Source organism: Mus musculus, chromosome 7 (genome assembly GCF_000001635.26).
Source record: "Mus musculus strain C57BL/6J chromosome 7, GRCm38.p6 C57BL/6J".
Taxonomy (NCBI): Eukaryota; Metazoa; Chordata; class Mammalia; order Rodentia; family Muridae; genus Mus; species Mus musculus.
This window is the reverse complement of record NC_000073.6, coordinates 105,267,643-105,282,319: the sequence shown is the minus strand read 5'-3', so window position 1 is coordinate 105,282,319 and position 14,677 is coordinate 105,267,643. Positions and strand designations below refer to the sequence as shown.

The window sequence follows — 14,677 nt, the reverse complement described above, 5'->3', positions numbered from 1 at the left end:
GAAAGATATCAGCAATGATGCCATATCAAGTTGAAGTAGGACTAAGCAATTCCTCTTGTATGGAAGCTAGCTGAGGAAACGAAGTAGGAGGAAAAAGTCCTTAAAGTAGCAAAGAGTCAGAGACAGCCCTTGCTTCTACTGTTGAGAGACTTATGAGACAGCTAAGCCACATAACTATAACATATATGCAGAGGACCTAGGTTAGTCCCATGTTGGCTCCCTAGTTGGCAGTTCAGTCTCTGTGAGCCCTTATGAGCCCAGACTGGCTGATTCTGTGGGATTTCTTGTGGAGTCTTGACCCCTATGGGTCCTACAATCTTTCCTTCTTTTCACAGACCTTGCTGAGCTCCACTTAACATTTGGCTGTTAGTCTCTGTATCTGTTTCCAGCAATTGTGGATGAAGCTTCTCTGATAACAGTGGGTCTAGGCACCAATCTATGAGTATAGCAGAGTATAATTAGGAATTAGTTTAATCCTAGGTTTTGGGTTATCTAGCCTCTGGGTCCTAGCCTCCAGACAGTGTCAGTGGTGGGCTCCCTCTCATGCATGGGCCTTAGGCTGGACTAGTAATTGGTTGACTAACCCCACAATTTCTGTGCCACCTATACCCCAATGTATCTTTTAGTCAGGACAAAAATTATAGGACAGAAATTTTGTTGCTGGGTTTGTGTCCCAATTCCTTCACTGGAAGTCTTGCCTTGTTACAGGAAATGGCCAGTTCAGGTTTTGTATCCCCCATCGCTAGGAGTCTTAGCTAGGCCACCCTCAGGTTCTTGGGCATTTCTATTGCTCTAGGTTTCTAGCTTGACCCAGAGATGACCCACACCCACCAATTCCAGTTGTCTCTCCCAGTATTCTCTTTTTCAATCCTCCCCTTCACTTGATCCATCCTGTTCCCTCAGTACCCACCCATACCTCACCCTGCACCCACACAAGATGCCTGTTTTAACCCAGGCACAATTATCTTTAACTTTACAGCTAATATCTACTTATAAGTGAGTACATGCCATGTTTATTTTTCTGAGTCTGCATTAGCCCTAGTTTGCCTGCAAACTTCATAGTGTCATTGTTTGTAACAGCCAAGTAACACTCTATTGTGAAAATGTATCACATTTTCTTTACCCATTCTTCTGTTGAGGGACATCTAGGTTGTTTCCAGTTCCTGACTATTGAATAAAGCTGCTAAGAACACAGTTGAGCAAGTGTCCTTGTGGTATGGTGGAGTGTCCTTTGTATATATGCCTAAGAGTGGTGATATAGCTGGGTCTTAGGGTAGATTGATTCCCAATTTTCTGAGAAACCAACATATTGATTTCCAAAGTAGCTGTACAAGTTTGCATATCCCCCAGAAATGGAGGGGTGCTCCTCTTGCTCCACATCCTCACCAGCATGAGCGTTCACTTGTGTTTTTGATTTTAACCATTCTGATAGATTTGCATGTGTCTGTTGGCTAAGGATGTTGAACACTGCTTTAAGTGTTTCTCAGTCATTTGAGATTCTGCTGTTGAGATTTCTCTGTTTAGATCAGTGTACAATTTTTCAAATTGGATTATTTAGTTTGTTGATGTCTAGTTTCTTGAGTTCTTTATATACTTTTGAAATTAGTATTACCTCTATATCAGGTGTGGGGTTAGAGAAGATCTTCTTCTATTCTGTGGGCTCCTGCTTTGTCCTATTGATGGTGTGCTTTGCCTTATGGAAGCTTTTCAGTTTCAGGAGATCCTGTTTATTAATTAGATTATGAAAGCACTAACATCATCAGCACATTAATATATTGATGAATTTATAGGCACATGAGCTTTTAGGAAGTGGTACCTAATTAAAAGACATAGGCTATTAGGAGTGTGGACTTGAAGGGTCTTGTCTATGAACCTCTCCTATTCTCTCTGCTCTCTGAGGGCCATGAAATGATAAATTTTCTTAAACACACATTTCTACTCTGATACTTCTGCCTTGCCACAGACATGAAAGCAATAGATCCAGGTTAGCAATGATTGGTCATCACTAACAGAGTCTTAGTATGATTGGAGAATGTTAAATAAACTCACAGGGTCAAGTTTTGCCTTATTCACAGAGGATGTCCATGCCACCTAACTGACTCTTCCAAAGGAAAGAGGATTCAACTGCTTGAGACTCAATAGTTTAACTGATGGCTTCCAAATTACTGGCACAGTTGTCTTTTTTTCCCAGAGTATATCATAATACTATGGTATTGTGTTGGAAAATCTATTGTACACACATTGTCCTGAGCCAATATTTAATCTTTGTTATCCATACTTGTATATTTAACCAGGTAACAAACAAATTTAGTCTATTATTTCTCTATTCTAGCCAAGCATCCTTTTCCTATAGAATTTCTATTGTTCTTCATGATGCCAGTGAACTATAAGACTCCATAGGACTTTTATATTTCACTAGAGAAGTTCAAGTCAAGTTGAATGTTTTATTTTTAATACTTTTCTTTACTCTTTGTAGAGTTCCACAGCATTTATTCATGAGTTTGTGAACTGAACAAAATAAGCCCTGTCTAACTCTTACTAGTCAGTAGCAAGGAATTGAGAAGCCAAACCTACTCCACCTTGGCACCAGCCTCTATCTCAAAGAAAAAAAAAAAAAAGAAACCTGAGAACTTGACTTGCAGCAGAACTCAAGCTACACCCAAGAACCAGTAATGATCACACAGCTTGTCCTTGCCCAGAGTTACTCCCTAGCTACTTCCTAGCAACAGTTAATCAAAGATTAGTCTGATCATTTCAGATGTACTTTCAGACTGTTTGTGATTGTACAAGATCTTGCTTCAGAGCACCCTAATGCCAGCTTAGAATAGACATTCTGTTAGGTGTTTGCTAGAATAGACACCTCCCCACCCAATATTTTCATTTTCTATAAAACCTTGTCCTGCTGATGATTTGAGGCTGCTCTGCCTTCCCTTCCCATTCTGCTGTGTCAGGGTTGGGTGGGAGGAGAGCCCAAACACAAGCTTATAATAAAGAGACTCTAATTTGATTACATTGGTAATGGCTCCTTGGTGGTCTTCTGGGGATCACAAATGCTTCCTGGCACAACAGAGTGAGTTCTTGCAGAGAATTTAACAATACTATAGTTTACAGTGATGGGGAATTGCTGCTGGTTTCTTTGTTTTCCTCGAGAATTGATGAACCTGCCATCTGGGACCAGAGACCATGGTTACGTCTAGATTTTTATGCTTCTAAAGGTTACTCTCTAAATATTTATGCTGCTATGTTGTCATATTTGACAGATGACACTGTAGAAATTGAACCATTTAATTGTCTCAAAAGAAAGAGAAAAATCAGTTTTTCACAGGAATATTTTTCTATTTTGAAGGTGAACAATCACAGAAACTTCTGCATTTTGCTCTTTTCTGAAGGGAAATGGAGGGGCAGTGGATCTGGAGAGTGGAGATGTAGGGAGGACTGGAAGGAGTTGAGGGAGGGGAGGATGAGCTCAAGAAGTAATATTGTATAAGAGAAGAAATATATATGCAATATATATAACATTTACACACACACACACACACATATATGCATATATATGGAAAAATCCTTCTGTTTTCTCTACACTATAGGCTTGCCTTGCAGAACATCTTGTTACTTTTTTACTGATGACTGTCTTTGCATGCATGTCATGGTTAAACTGAGGTGGGCAGCCCTTGGTGGTCAGTTCTTAGAGCTGATGACAGTTGTGTATTCAGATACCTACAAGGGCTAATGTCAAAGGCAGACAGCAATTAACAAAATTACCCAACAGACGTTTTTCTGGAGGAACAAAGCTTAATTTACTGGGGTTGGTACTCCCTTGGCCAGCAGAAAACCTATGAACTCTTTAACTCCTAGAGGCTGTCAAGAAAGAGAGAAATTTCACACACACACACACACACACACACACACACACACACACACACAGAATGGATGAAAAAAAGGCACACATATCCATATTCACACATAGAATGGTTAAAGGAAAGCTCCAGTAAGCAGGCTTCAAACATTTCATACAAAACCATACATGCATACATACATACATACATACATACATACATACATACACACATACATCATACATACATGCATGCATACATACATACATACATACATATATACATACATACATACATACTTATATACATATATACATATGATTGGTGTATGGAGCAAGCTTCAACTTGCACCCAGACAAGCTATACATACATACACACACATACATACATACACACACATAATTGATGGGGAAAAGAACAATGTTCTACCTCTCATTCACACAAACATTACACATACATACACATAGACGATGGGAGGAAGAAACAATGCTTCAACCCTATACTCACACAAACCTTATTCGCACGTAGTAGTTGATGGATGTTCTAATCCTCAAACTTTATTCTTTCTTCCATAACATATATATACCAAAAAAATCTTTCAAGCAGTATAAAATTCTAATGTAATTATGTTTTAGTTTTCTTCTATTGAATGGTTGTGAAAAAACAATATGTTTTTCAATATTATTATGAGAAGTAACTTTGTGTAGTACAGGTAAAGAAAACAAATTATTCCCCCAACCCACATATATTCATAACTTAGCAGCTTTTTATACATTAACAAAGTATAACTAAGCACTTGAGTTTTAAAGCCACTTGTTGATCCTTTTGCATGGCCCTGGGCATGTTGTTGTTTTTTGTATCCTGTGTGTACTTAGACAGTGATATTTTCCTTGATAAGTCATTTTACTCTTTGGAAGGGTTTCATGGTCCCTGTGTTTGTCATGTGATTAAACATGGCTGTTGCACACTGTTCAAATGGTTTCTCCAAAGTACCTCTGAGTGCATGTAATTATACCTGAGTTGTATGATCTGTATATTCATATTCCTGATTGATTGACTGGACATGATCTCCTTCTGTTCCTCAGTCAAGTGGCAGTCATGAACATCTTCCTCCTCCTCCTCCTCCTCCTCCTCCTCCTCCTCCTCCTCCTCCTCCTCCTCTTCTTCTTCTTCTTCTTCTTCTCCTCCTCCTCCTCCTCCTCCTCCTCCTCCTCCTCCTCCTCCTCCTCCTCCTCCTCCTCCTCCTCCTCTTCTTCTTCTTCTTCTTCTTCTTCTTCTTCTTCTTCTTCTTCTTCTTAATATTTCAAAATTATTTTATTTTACTATATTGTGTATATGAGTGTTTTGTCTGTATATACTTCTGGGTACCAAGTGAATGGTCCAAGATTCAAGAAGAGGGTATCAGATCTCCTGGAACTGGAATTAAACACAGCTGTGAGCCACTATGTGGGTGCTGTAAATCAAATCCTGGTCCTCTACAAGAGCAACAAGTGCTTAAAACTACCGAGTCATCTCTCTAACTCCCATCTTCCTCTTCATGATGGTTGTAGAATTGATTATTCCATTGCTGCCATTCACCTATACAACCATGCTCTGTATGGTACTTTACTAAAAATGAGTATATACAATCTTACCTTGTTTTACTATCTTAACTTAATTTAGAAGAAATAATAAAGTGACTGGAGCAGAAGGGTTAAGAGCAGAGACTCTGGACACTATCTGAGTAAAAACCTCAGGTTTCAACTTGCTAGTCAACCTTTGAAGTTTCCCAATTCATTTTTCCTGTCTGCAGAACTTACAAAGAACAGTACTTGCATCATAGGCTATCACAGGAAGTGAGAAGGAAAATCTCTCAAAAGCTTGGAGACTCTATTTACATATGGAGTGTTCTATTCAAAGTAGATGACCTTGAGTGGATGCCTTGTAAATGGGGAGAGATCAAATTTAAAAACTGTATTTTGAGGGTAAATTTTATAGTTGCTTTTTCTTGCAATATTGACTGTAGAGTTTGTTCACATGTAGTCAGTTTACTTTCTGGACACATAATGACTCAAAAACCTTCCGGAAGCCCACCTTCAGCTCCTGTGTCCTAAGGGCATATACCATGGGGTTAAGGGATGGAGGGATGACAATATGCATCACATTGAGGAGAACAGGGATGAGGGGAACCCTTCTTCCTGCTAGGTGAGTAACAGATACTATAACAATAGCTGTGTAGTAAAACATAATGAGGATGAGGTGGGAGCTGCAGGTGCTGAGGGCCTTAGATGCTGCCTCAGTGGAGTTCAGCCTCAGCACTGAGCGAATAATCAAAGCGTAAGAAGCATAGACCAGAATCATGTCACTTCCTACCACAAGCCAGGCCAATGCCAACTGGTAGAATCTGTTAACAGTGATATCATCACAGGCCAGACTAATGACCCCCAAGTTAGAGCAAAGGCAGTGATCTATTTCATTCCTGGAGCAGTATTGTCTCTGGGCAGCTAGTACAGGCACTGGGATGGTTAACAGGCCATTCCTGAGCAGCATGGACAGTGTGGCCTTGATTACAAAAGCTTCAGTGACTATGGAAGGATATTGGAGGGGATAACAAATGGCTACATATCTATCTATTGCCATGCATAGGAAGACGCCTGACTCCATGCACATAAAAGTGTGGATAGCATAGATCTGAGCAAAACACTCAGGGAGGCTGATGGTCTTGGCATCAAACCACAAGATGGCCAGTATTTTGGGCATGCTGGTGGTAGCCAAGCCAATATCTACTGCAGCCAAGATCCCAAGAAACTGATACATTGGCTGATGCAGGGTAGGCTCAAGGTAGATGGTGATCAAGATAAGGAGATTAGCACCAAGAGCTACAATGTAAAGCAGAGCCATAGGCAAGGACAGCCAGATCTGGAATTCATGAATGCCTGGGAATCCCAGCAGAATGAACTCAGAGACTTGGAACTCTGAGCTGTTAGTTGCACGCTTAGTATCCAGTTCATGGATGTTTTCTTCTCAGCATCTACCTGTAAATCGAGGAAAAATAAAAAATATTTATTTTTATCTAGGCTTAATATATTGATATAGGTCTCATCCATAATCTTGTGGTCTTTTGTACATACTGAATTCTCAATAAGACTTTTAGAAAAAAATCCAGATAGGAACAAAAAACTCAAACTTTGATTGCTTTTGCTCTCTTTTCCTCAATTTCTTTATGGCGGTCTTTACAGGCCGTGAAATATCTACTTAATCATATATATTTAAAACTTATTTATTGCATTATTAAAACAAGTAAGGTATAGAATCAATGATGAGAAAATTTTATCAATATTGAGTTTTCAATTACTATTAGTTCTTAATGGTTGTGTGTTTGGTTTATAGTATAACTAGTTTACATGAAATTGATTTTTTTTATTAATGAGAGGTACATAAACATATTTGTTTTGAATAATCAACCATAGGTTTTACTTTCTCATCAAATGATTATTATACCTCTTTTGTCATATACTGAATACACAAGTAGGCACACTTGTGTGCACACGGACACATACAGCACAATTCTGTTATGGGTATCTACTGTTTATATTTCTGATTATTTTTGTATAAAGACCATTAATTTTATACACATTAACTTTCATCCCTTTCTCTGTTTCTTTCAATATGAATTCCCATTCATGCACTCATTTTGTAGGTTAACTTTAAAGATTCTGTGTAAATTTATAAAATAATCACATTTTCTTAAAAGATCTCAAGATATTAATAAGTATAAGAACATCACAGCACATTTTATTTTGCAGCTATATACAGATGAAATTGTGGAAAAAATGAGGCACTTTTGCATCAAGTCTTTCACTCACAAACATGGACCATTTCTTCTATTATTTACATCTTTTTTCATTGATTTTAGAAATTTGCACTGCGTAGTTGGAGAGACATCTCTGTGAGTAAGAGTGCTTGTTGCTTTTTAGGACTGGAGTTGAATTCTCAGTAGTTACTTAAGTCAGGGGGCTCAGGAAGATCTGTAATTCCAGCTCTAGCGGATTGGACACCTTTTCCTGGCCTCTAGAACATCCCACACATATGAGCTCATATACATACTCACACTTATACATAAGAAATAAAAAATAAAGCTTCAGGATGTTGTGTTATGATGTTCTTATAATTATTAATATCTTGAGATCTTTTAACCAAATATGATTATTTCTCCATATAATGTACTTAAGCATATGATCATCTGTTGAGCTGATTTTATTATTCTCATTTTTGTTATTTCCTTTTGTGTACATTAGCTTTAACAATTGTTGCTGCTTCTATATTCTATTTATTTGTTTACTTCTTGAGGTAGAGTCTCAGACAATCCAATCTGGCCTCAAACTGACTCTGTAACCAAAGATGACTTGAAACTCTTGATCCTCCTGCCTCTTCATTTCAAGGGCTGGGATTACAGGATTGTGCTATAATGCCCAACTCACCTTGTGCTCCTTTTAAAAGCTCTGTGAGTGTCTTCATTTTGTATTGTATCAAGTAAACAATTACTGCTGGATAAAATACCTTATATTTTTAATTTTATTATTTTTTATATCAACCATTTTTCTTTTTTCTTTTCTTTAATTTTTTTTTATTCTTTAATCATTTTTTATAGTACAGACTTCATCCCCCTCCTGGTCTGCCCCTTGACTGTTCCCTATCCCATACTTCCTTCCACTCCTGTCTCCAAGAGAATGTACCCACCCCCCACTTCATCCCACCAGGCCTCCCTCAAGTTTCTGAGGGTTAGGTGCATCTGCTCTCACTGAGGCCAGACCAGGCAGTCCTCTGCTGTATGTGTGTCGGGGGCCTCATATCAGCTGGTGTATGCTGCTTGGTTGATATATCAACCATTTTTCTAAAGTATTATTAACTTCTACAATTTCTTATTGGTACTGTTTCTAAAATATTTCTTTTCTAGATGAAACAAAAATTGCATAAAACAGTATTTTTCCTTTTCCCAAATATCTGTTTCCCTTTATTCTTGCTTCCTGTTTCAAAGAAATGATTACCAGTTCCTGGACAGAATATCCATGTAAAACAATGCCATGAGCACATGTAAATAACGCTTTTAATTTATGTTCATTGGAATTCATTATGATTTACATTTAATACAAATTAAAACAATCTGTCTTTGACATTATGTATTTTTTATCAAATATAAAACAATAATCTTTGGAATTTATTGTTATTGTTTGGGCAAACTGTATATAGACTTTACTACAGGTCACCTTGTCTGTCACTCACTGCTCAGTCTAGACTTAAGCATCATTTCTCTTTTGTTTCCTGATTACAGTACCCAGTCCTTATCTAAGTGAATTGCTGAGAGATGTCAAGTATTGAAGATAATGGATTTTAAAAACAAAAGAAAAGATAAAGACAGGATTTAAAAGGAAAGGAAAGAAAAGGAAAGGAAAAAGAAAACCAGTTGTGGCAGCCAGTGATGAGGTGTGTAGTCAGAGACTAGGACTGAACTACAGGGTAGGGACTCTGCTGCCTCAGCACTCAGGGATCAGGACTGGATTATAAGGCAGGGACTCTGTCCTTTCCCCTCTGAACCTGCGGGCTTGCTTACCTCTTCAGGAGTGTGTGACGAGGCTCCTGTTACAGGGCCCTGCAGCAACCTCTGCTTCCCATGCTACTGTACCTGTGCTCAGCCCACCATCCCGAACACATCCCTTCTCTTATTCCTCACACCTGAGGGTTTAGTATAACTCCCCAAGTTGGCTGTTTCTGAGATGATGATTCTTGGGCCCTCCTTACTCTATTCTCAAGAGCTCAATGCTTCCCGGGGTTGTCATGGGAATAAGACTGAAGTGCTTTCTGGCAAGTAGCTCCGGTCCCAGGAGCAGCCTAAGAGACTACTTTTCATTCCGGATTCCCCAGGGCATTAATCTACTCCAGTCTCATCAATCTCTCTCGCAGTTATAGGGAGATTGAAAACGTTAAGTTCATCATTATCCCTGCCCTGACGGGTGATCCTTTGTTGTAATTTTTCTGTTCCAGCTGTTGTATGAACTGGTAAGTAGAAAAACACTTTAAAGTAAAGCTTGACTTTTTTTTCTTTTTTGGTCATGTGATCTTGTGCAAAGCGGGACAAACTGAATTATCTTCCTAGATTACTCCTTCATCGAACTCTTGGATGCTGAGGGAAGGTGAACATCATCTGACTTTACACAGACTCAGAGCACACTGTAGCACATGAGATGGGCTTTGAGGCAGAGTCCAGTGTGTGTCACTGGCAGTGAGATAAAAGCCACATCTTCCATGGGAGCCCCAGCAGCTCTTCCCCAGTCTGGGAGTGTGGCCGTCATTTTCAAACACATTCAGTAATCCCCTTGGTAAAGAGTTGATCTCTTAGTCATGCTATTTAGTGCTCACCTGCAATCCCAGTACTTGTGAGGAGAGGCCAGAAGGTCAACAGTTCAAAGTTATCTTCACTGTATGGTGCTTGAGGCCAGATTTGACTACATGAAACACTGTCTCAAAAGACAATTTCTAAAACAAAAAAAAAGATGTAGTCCCTTTTATTGTTCTGCTCAAAAAGGGACAAACAGTAAACATAAACTGATGTGTTTATAAAAAGATGAAGGGGGGGGTACGTCAGGTATGGGGAAGGGGGTTCCTCAGTGGGCCCATGCGGAGGCATCCCTTCCCACTGAGGGACCAGCCACACAAAGGTATAGTATAGAAGAGTTTATTCAGGGCATGGGGAGGGGAGTTGAGAGGGCAGTAGAGGCAGAGAAAGGTAGAGAGAAGGAGGGGTGGGAGTAGAGTAGAGGTTGGCCATGAGCACTTGGAGAAAGAGGGGGGAAGGGAATGCAGAGAGAGAGGGAAAGAGGAACAGGGAAAGAGCAAGAGAGCAAGAGAGGAACAAGAGAGGGAGGAGTGGGCAAGCAGCCCCTTTTATAGGGTCAGGCCTACATGGCTGTTGCCAGGTAACTGTGGGGCAGAGCTTAGACAGAATGCTAACATAAACAATGTTTCTTTATACAATGCCCTTAAACCATGACTCTTCTTACTCAAGAATTACAGGCTGGCTCTTGAGGTAATGTCTTGAAAAACTAACAGTTCTTCAACACATCCTATTGTTTTTACACAAATGCCAATAGAACCACAAATGGAGCCCTTGGCCTTTAGCTAAGGCCACCTGGCCCCAGGATCACGCTGCACCCAAGTGGTTCGTGATCACTGTTAAAGTGTTAAGTGGCCACCCTGTTAAACAATGCTGGGTGTTCCTGGCTGGGCCCCTGATGGCTCTTCTCAGGCTGTGTACGGTCAACCCTATGGTCTCATTCACTGGGAAAGGGCCATAAGGAGATGGAGTTCTATAGGTTTCTTGTATGTTCATGGGCATCTCTTTCTAAGTGAGGTAACCCAATCACAAAAAACACACATGATATGTACTCACTGATAAGTGGATATTAGCCCAAAAGCTTGGAATACCCAAGATACAATTTGCAAAACACTTGAAACTCAAGAAGGAAGACCAAAGTGTGGATACTTCAATCCTTCTTAGAAGGGGGAACAAAATATCCATGGAAGGAGTTACAGAGACAAAGTTTGGAGCAGAGACTGAAGGAATAATCATCCAGAAACTGCCCTACCTAGGGATCCATCTCATAAACAGCCACCAAACCCAGACACTATTGCAGATGCCAACAAGAGCTTGCTGATAGGAGCCTGATGTAGCTGTCTCCTGAGAGGCTCTGCCAGTACCTGACTAATACAGAAGTGGATGCTCACATTTATCCATCGGATGGAGCACAGGGTCTCAATGAAGGAGCTAGAGAAAGTACCCAAGGAGCTGAAGGGGTTTGCAGCCCCATAGGAGGATCAACAATGTGAACTAAGCAGTACCCCAGAGCTCCCTGGGACTAAACCACCAATCAAAGAAAACACAGGGAGGGACTCATGGTTCTAGGTGCATATATAGCTGAGGATGGCCTAGTCAGTCATCAATGGGAGGAAAGGCCCTTGGTCCTGTGAAGGCTCTATGCCCCAGTATAGGGGAATGCTAGGGCCAGGAAGTAGGAGTAGGTGGGTTGGGGAGCAGGAGGAGAGGGAGAGGATAGGGGATTTTCAGAGGGGAAACTAGGAAAGGGGATAACATTTGAAATATAAATAAATAAAATATCTAATAAAAAAGAAAAATAATAAAAAAGAAAAATTAATTAATTAATTATTAATAAAAAACAATCATTGTTTTGGTTTCCATCTGACCCAGATCTGATCCTCTGCCACAGGGCTCCATATCCAAATAGCACCGAGAAGAAAGCTAGCCTCCCAAGAGTGTGGACAAGCCTGTGAACACAGGTAAAACCACCAACGCTGCTCAGAGGGACCCTCCTGTAACCCTCAGGACACAGAAATGGAGGAGTGGCCTAGGACAATAGCCTTCCAGTTTCCATCTGGAGTCGATCTTGTGCCACAGTGCTACATACACAAATATGAACAGGAGACAGCTGGACTCCCAGAAAAGCTGACACACCTGAGAAGACCACCACTTCTGTTCAAATTCCTGGCCCAAGAGGAACACTTCCAGAGTGAAAAGGACACAGGAACCAAGGAACAGCTGAGGACAGGATCCTTCTGGTTTCTGTCTATACCCCAGAACTGGTCCTGAACCACAGCTCTTCTTCTTCCATTTATTTTTATTTATTTATTTATTTATTTATTTATTTATTTATTTATTCTTAATTAGATATTTTCTTTATTTACATTTCAAATGTTACCCACTTTCCTAGTTTCCCCTCTGAAAGCCCCTCCCCCTTTCTCCCCTCCCCCTGCTCACCAACATACCAACTTCTGCTTCCTGGCCCTGGTAGTCCACTATACTGGGGAATATAACCTTCACAGGACCAAGGGCCTCCCCTCCCATTGATGACCGACCAGGCCATTCTCTGCTACATATGCAGATAGAGCTATGAGTCCCACCATGTATTTTCTTTGGTTGGTGGTTTAGTCTCAGGGAGCTCTGGGGGTAGGGGACTGCTTAATTCATATTCTGTTCCTCCTATGGGCCTGCAAAGTCCTTCAGCTCCTTGGGTCTGTTCTCTAGCTCCTTCATTGGGGACCCTGTGCTCCTCCAATAGATGGCTGCAAGCATCCACTTCTGTATTTGTCAGTCACTGGCAGAGTCTCTAGGGAGGCAGCTACATCAGGCTGCTGTCAACAAGCTCTTGTTGGCATCCACAACAGTGTCTAGTTTTGTTGGTTGTTTATAGGTTGGATCCCCAGAGACTACCCTACATGGTCATTTCTGTAGTCTCTGCTCCACAATTTGTCTCTGTAACTCCTTCCATGGGTATTTTGTTCCCCCTTCTAAGAAGGACGGAAGTATCCATACTTGGTTCTTCCTTCTTCTTGAGTTTCATGTGTTTTGTGAATTATATCTTGGGTATTCCAAGCTTCTGGGCTAATATCTACTTATCAGTGAGTGCATATCATGTGTGTTCTTTTGTGATTGGGTTAACTCACTCAGGATGACATCCTCCAGATCCATCTATTTGTCTAAGAATTTCACAAATTCATTGTTTTTAATAGATGCATAATACTCCATTGTGCAAATGTATCACATTTTCTGTTTCCATTACTCTGTTGAGGGACATCTGAGTTCTTTCCAGCTTCTGGCTATTATAAATAAGGCTGCCACGAATATAATGGAGCATGTGTCCTTATTACATGTTGGAGCATCTTCTGGGTATATGCCAAGAGTGGTATTGCTGGATCTTCTGGTAGTCCAATCTTCTGAGGAACTGCCAAATTGATTTCCAGAGTGGTTGTACTAGCTTGCAATCCCACCAGTAATAAAGGAGTGTTCCTCTTCTTCCACATCCTTGCCAGCATCTGCTGTTACCTGAATTTTTGATGTGGTGTGAGGTGGAATCTAAGGGTTGTTTTTATTTCCATTTCCCTGATGACTAAAGATGTTGAATATTTTTTTTTAGGTGCTTTTCAGCCATTTGGTATTTCTCAGTTGAGAACTCTTTGTTTTGCTCTATACCCCATTTATTAATAGGGTTATTTGGTTTTCTGGAGTCTACCTTCTTGAGTTCTTTGTATATATTGGATATTAGCCCTATATCAGATAACCACAGCTCTTCATGCCCAAATTCCTTCCAGAGAGAACTGGTATTCCAGGAGTACTGACATAGAGGCTTGCAGAAAGGACAAACCACAGCCAGAGACAGCAAGAGCAGTTAACACCAGAGATAATAAGATGGCAAAAGGCAAGGGCAAGAAATAAGCAACAGAAAACAGGGCTACTTGGCATAGTCAGAACCATGTTCTCCCACCACAGTGAGATCTGGATATCCCAACACATCAGAAAAGCAAGACTGATTTAAAATCACATCTCATGATAATGATAGAGGACTTTAAGAAGGACATAAATAAATCCCTTAAAGAAATACAAAAGAACACAGGTAAACAGGTAAACGCCCTTGAAAAGGAAAACGTAAAAACCCCTTAAAGAATTACAGAAAACCACAAACAAACAGGTGAAGGAATTGAAGAAAACCATCCAGGATCTAAAAATTGAAATAGAAACAATAAAGAAATCACTATGGAGACAATCCTGGAGATAGAAAACATGGGAAAGAGATCAGAAGTCATAGATGCAAGCATCAGCAACAGAATACAAAAGATAAAAGAAAGAATCTCAGGGGCAGAAGATACCATAGAAAACACTGACACAACAGTCAAAGAAAATACTAAATGGAAAAAGCTCCTAACGCAAAACATCCAGGAAATCAAGGACACAATGAGAAGATCAATCCTAAGAATAATAGATACAGATGGGAGTGAAGATTCCCAACTTAAAG

The 14,677-nt window shown here is 40.1% G+C and overlaps 1 protein-coding gene across 1 annotated transcript in view; it reads right to left on the bottom strand.

The window, feature by feature from the left end:
- Positions 1-5,858: 5,858 nt before the first annotated feature.
- Olfr687 (olfactory receptor 687) overlaps positions 5,859-14,677 on the bottom strand; it is a 48,745-nt gene continuing 39,926 nt past the window's right edge. The window contains exon 2 of the mRNA XM_011241955.3: positions 5,859-6,835. Within this exon, the coding sequence (XP_011240257.2) occupies positions 5,859-6,835 (977 nt within the window). The remainder of the gene's footprint in view (positions 6,836-14,677) is intronic.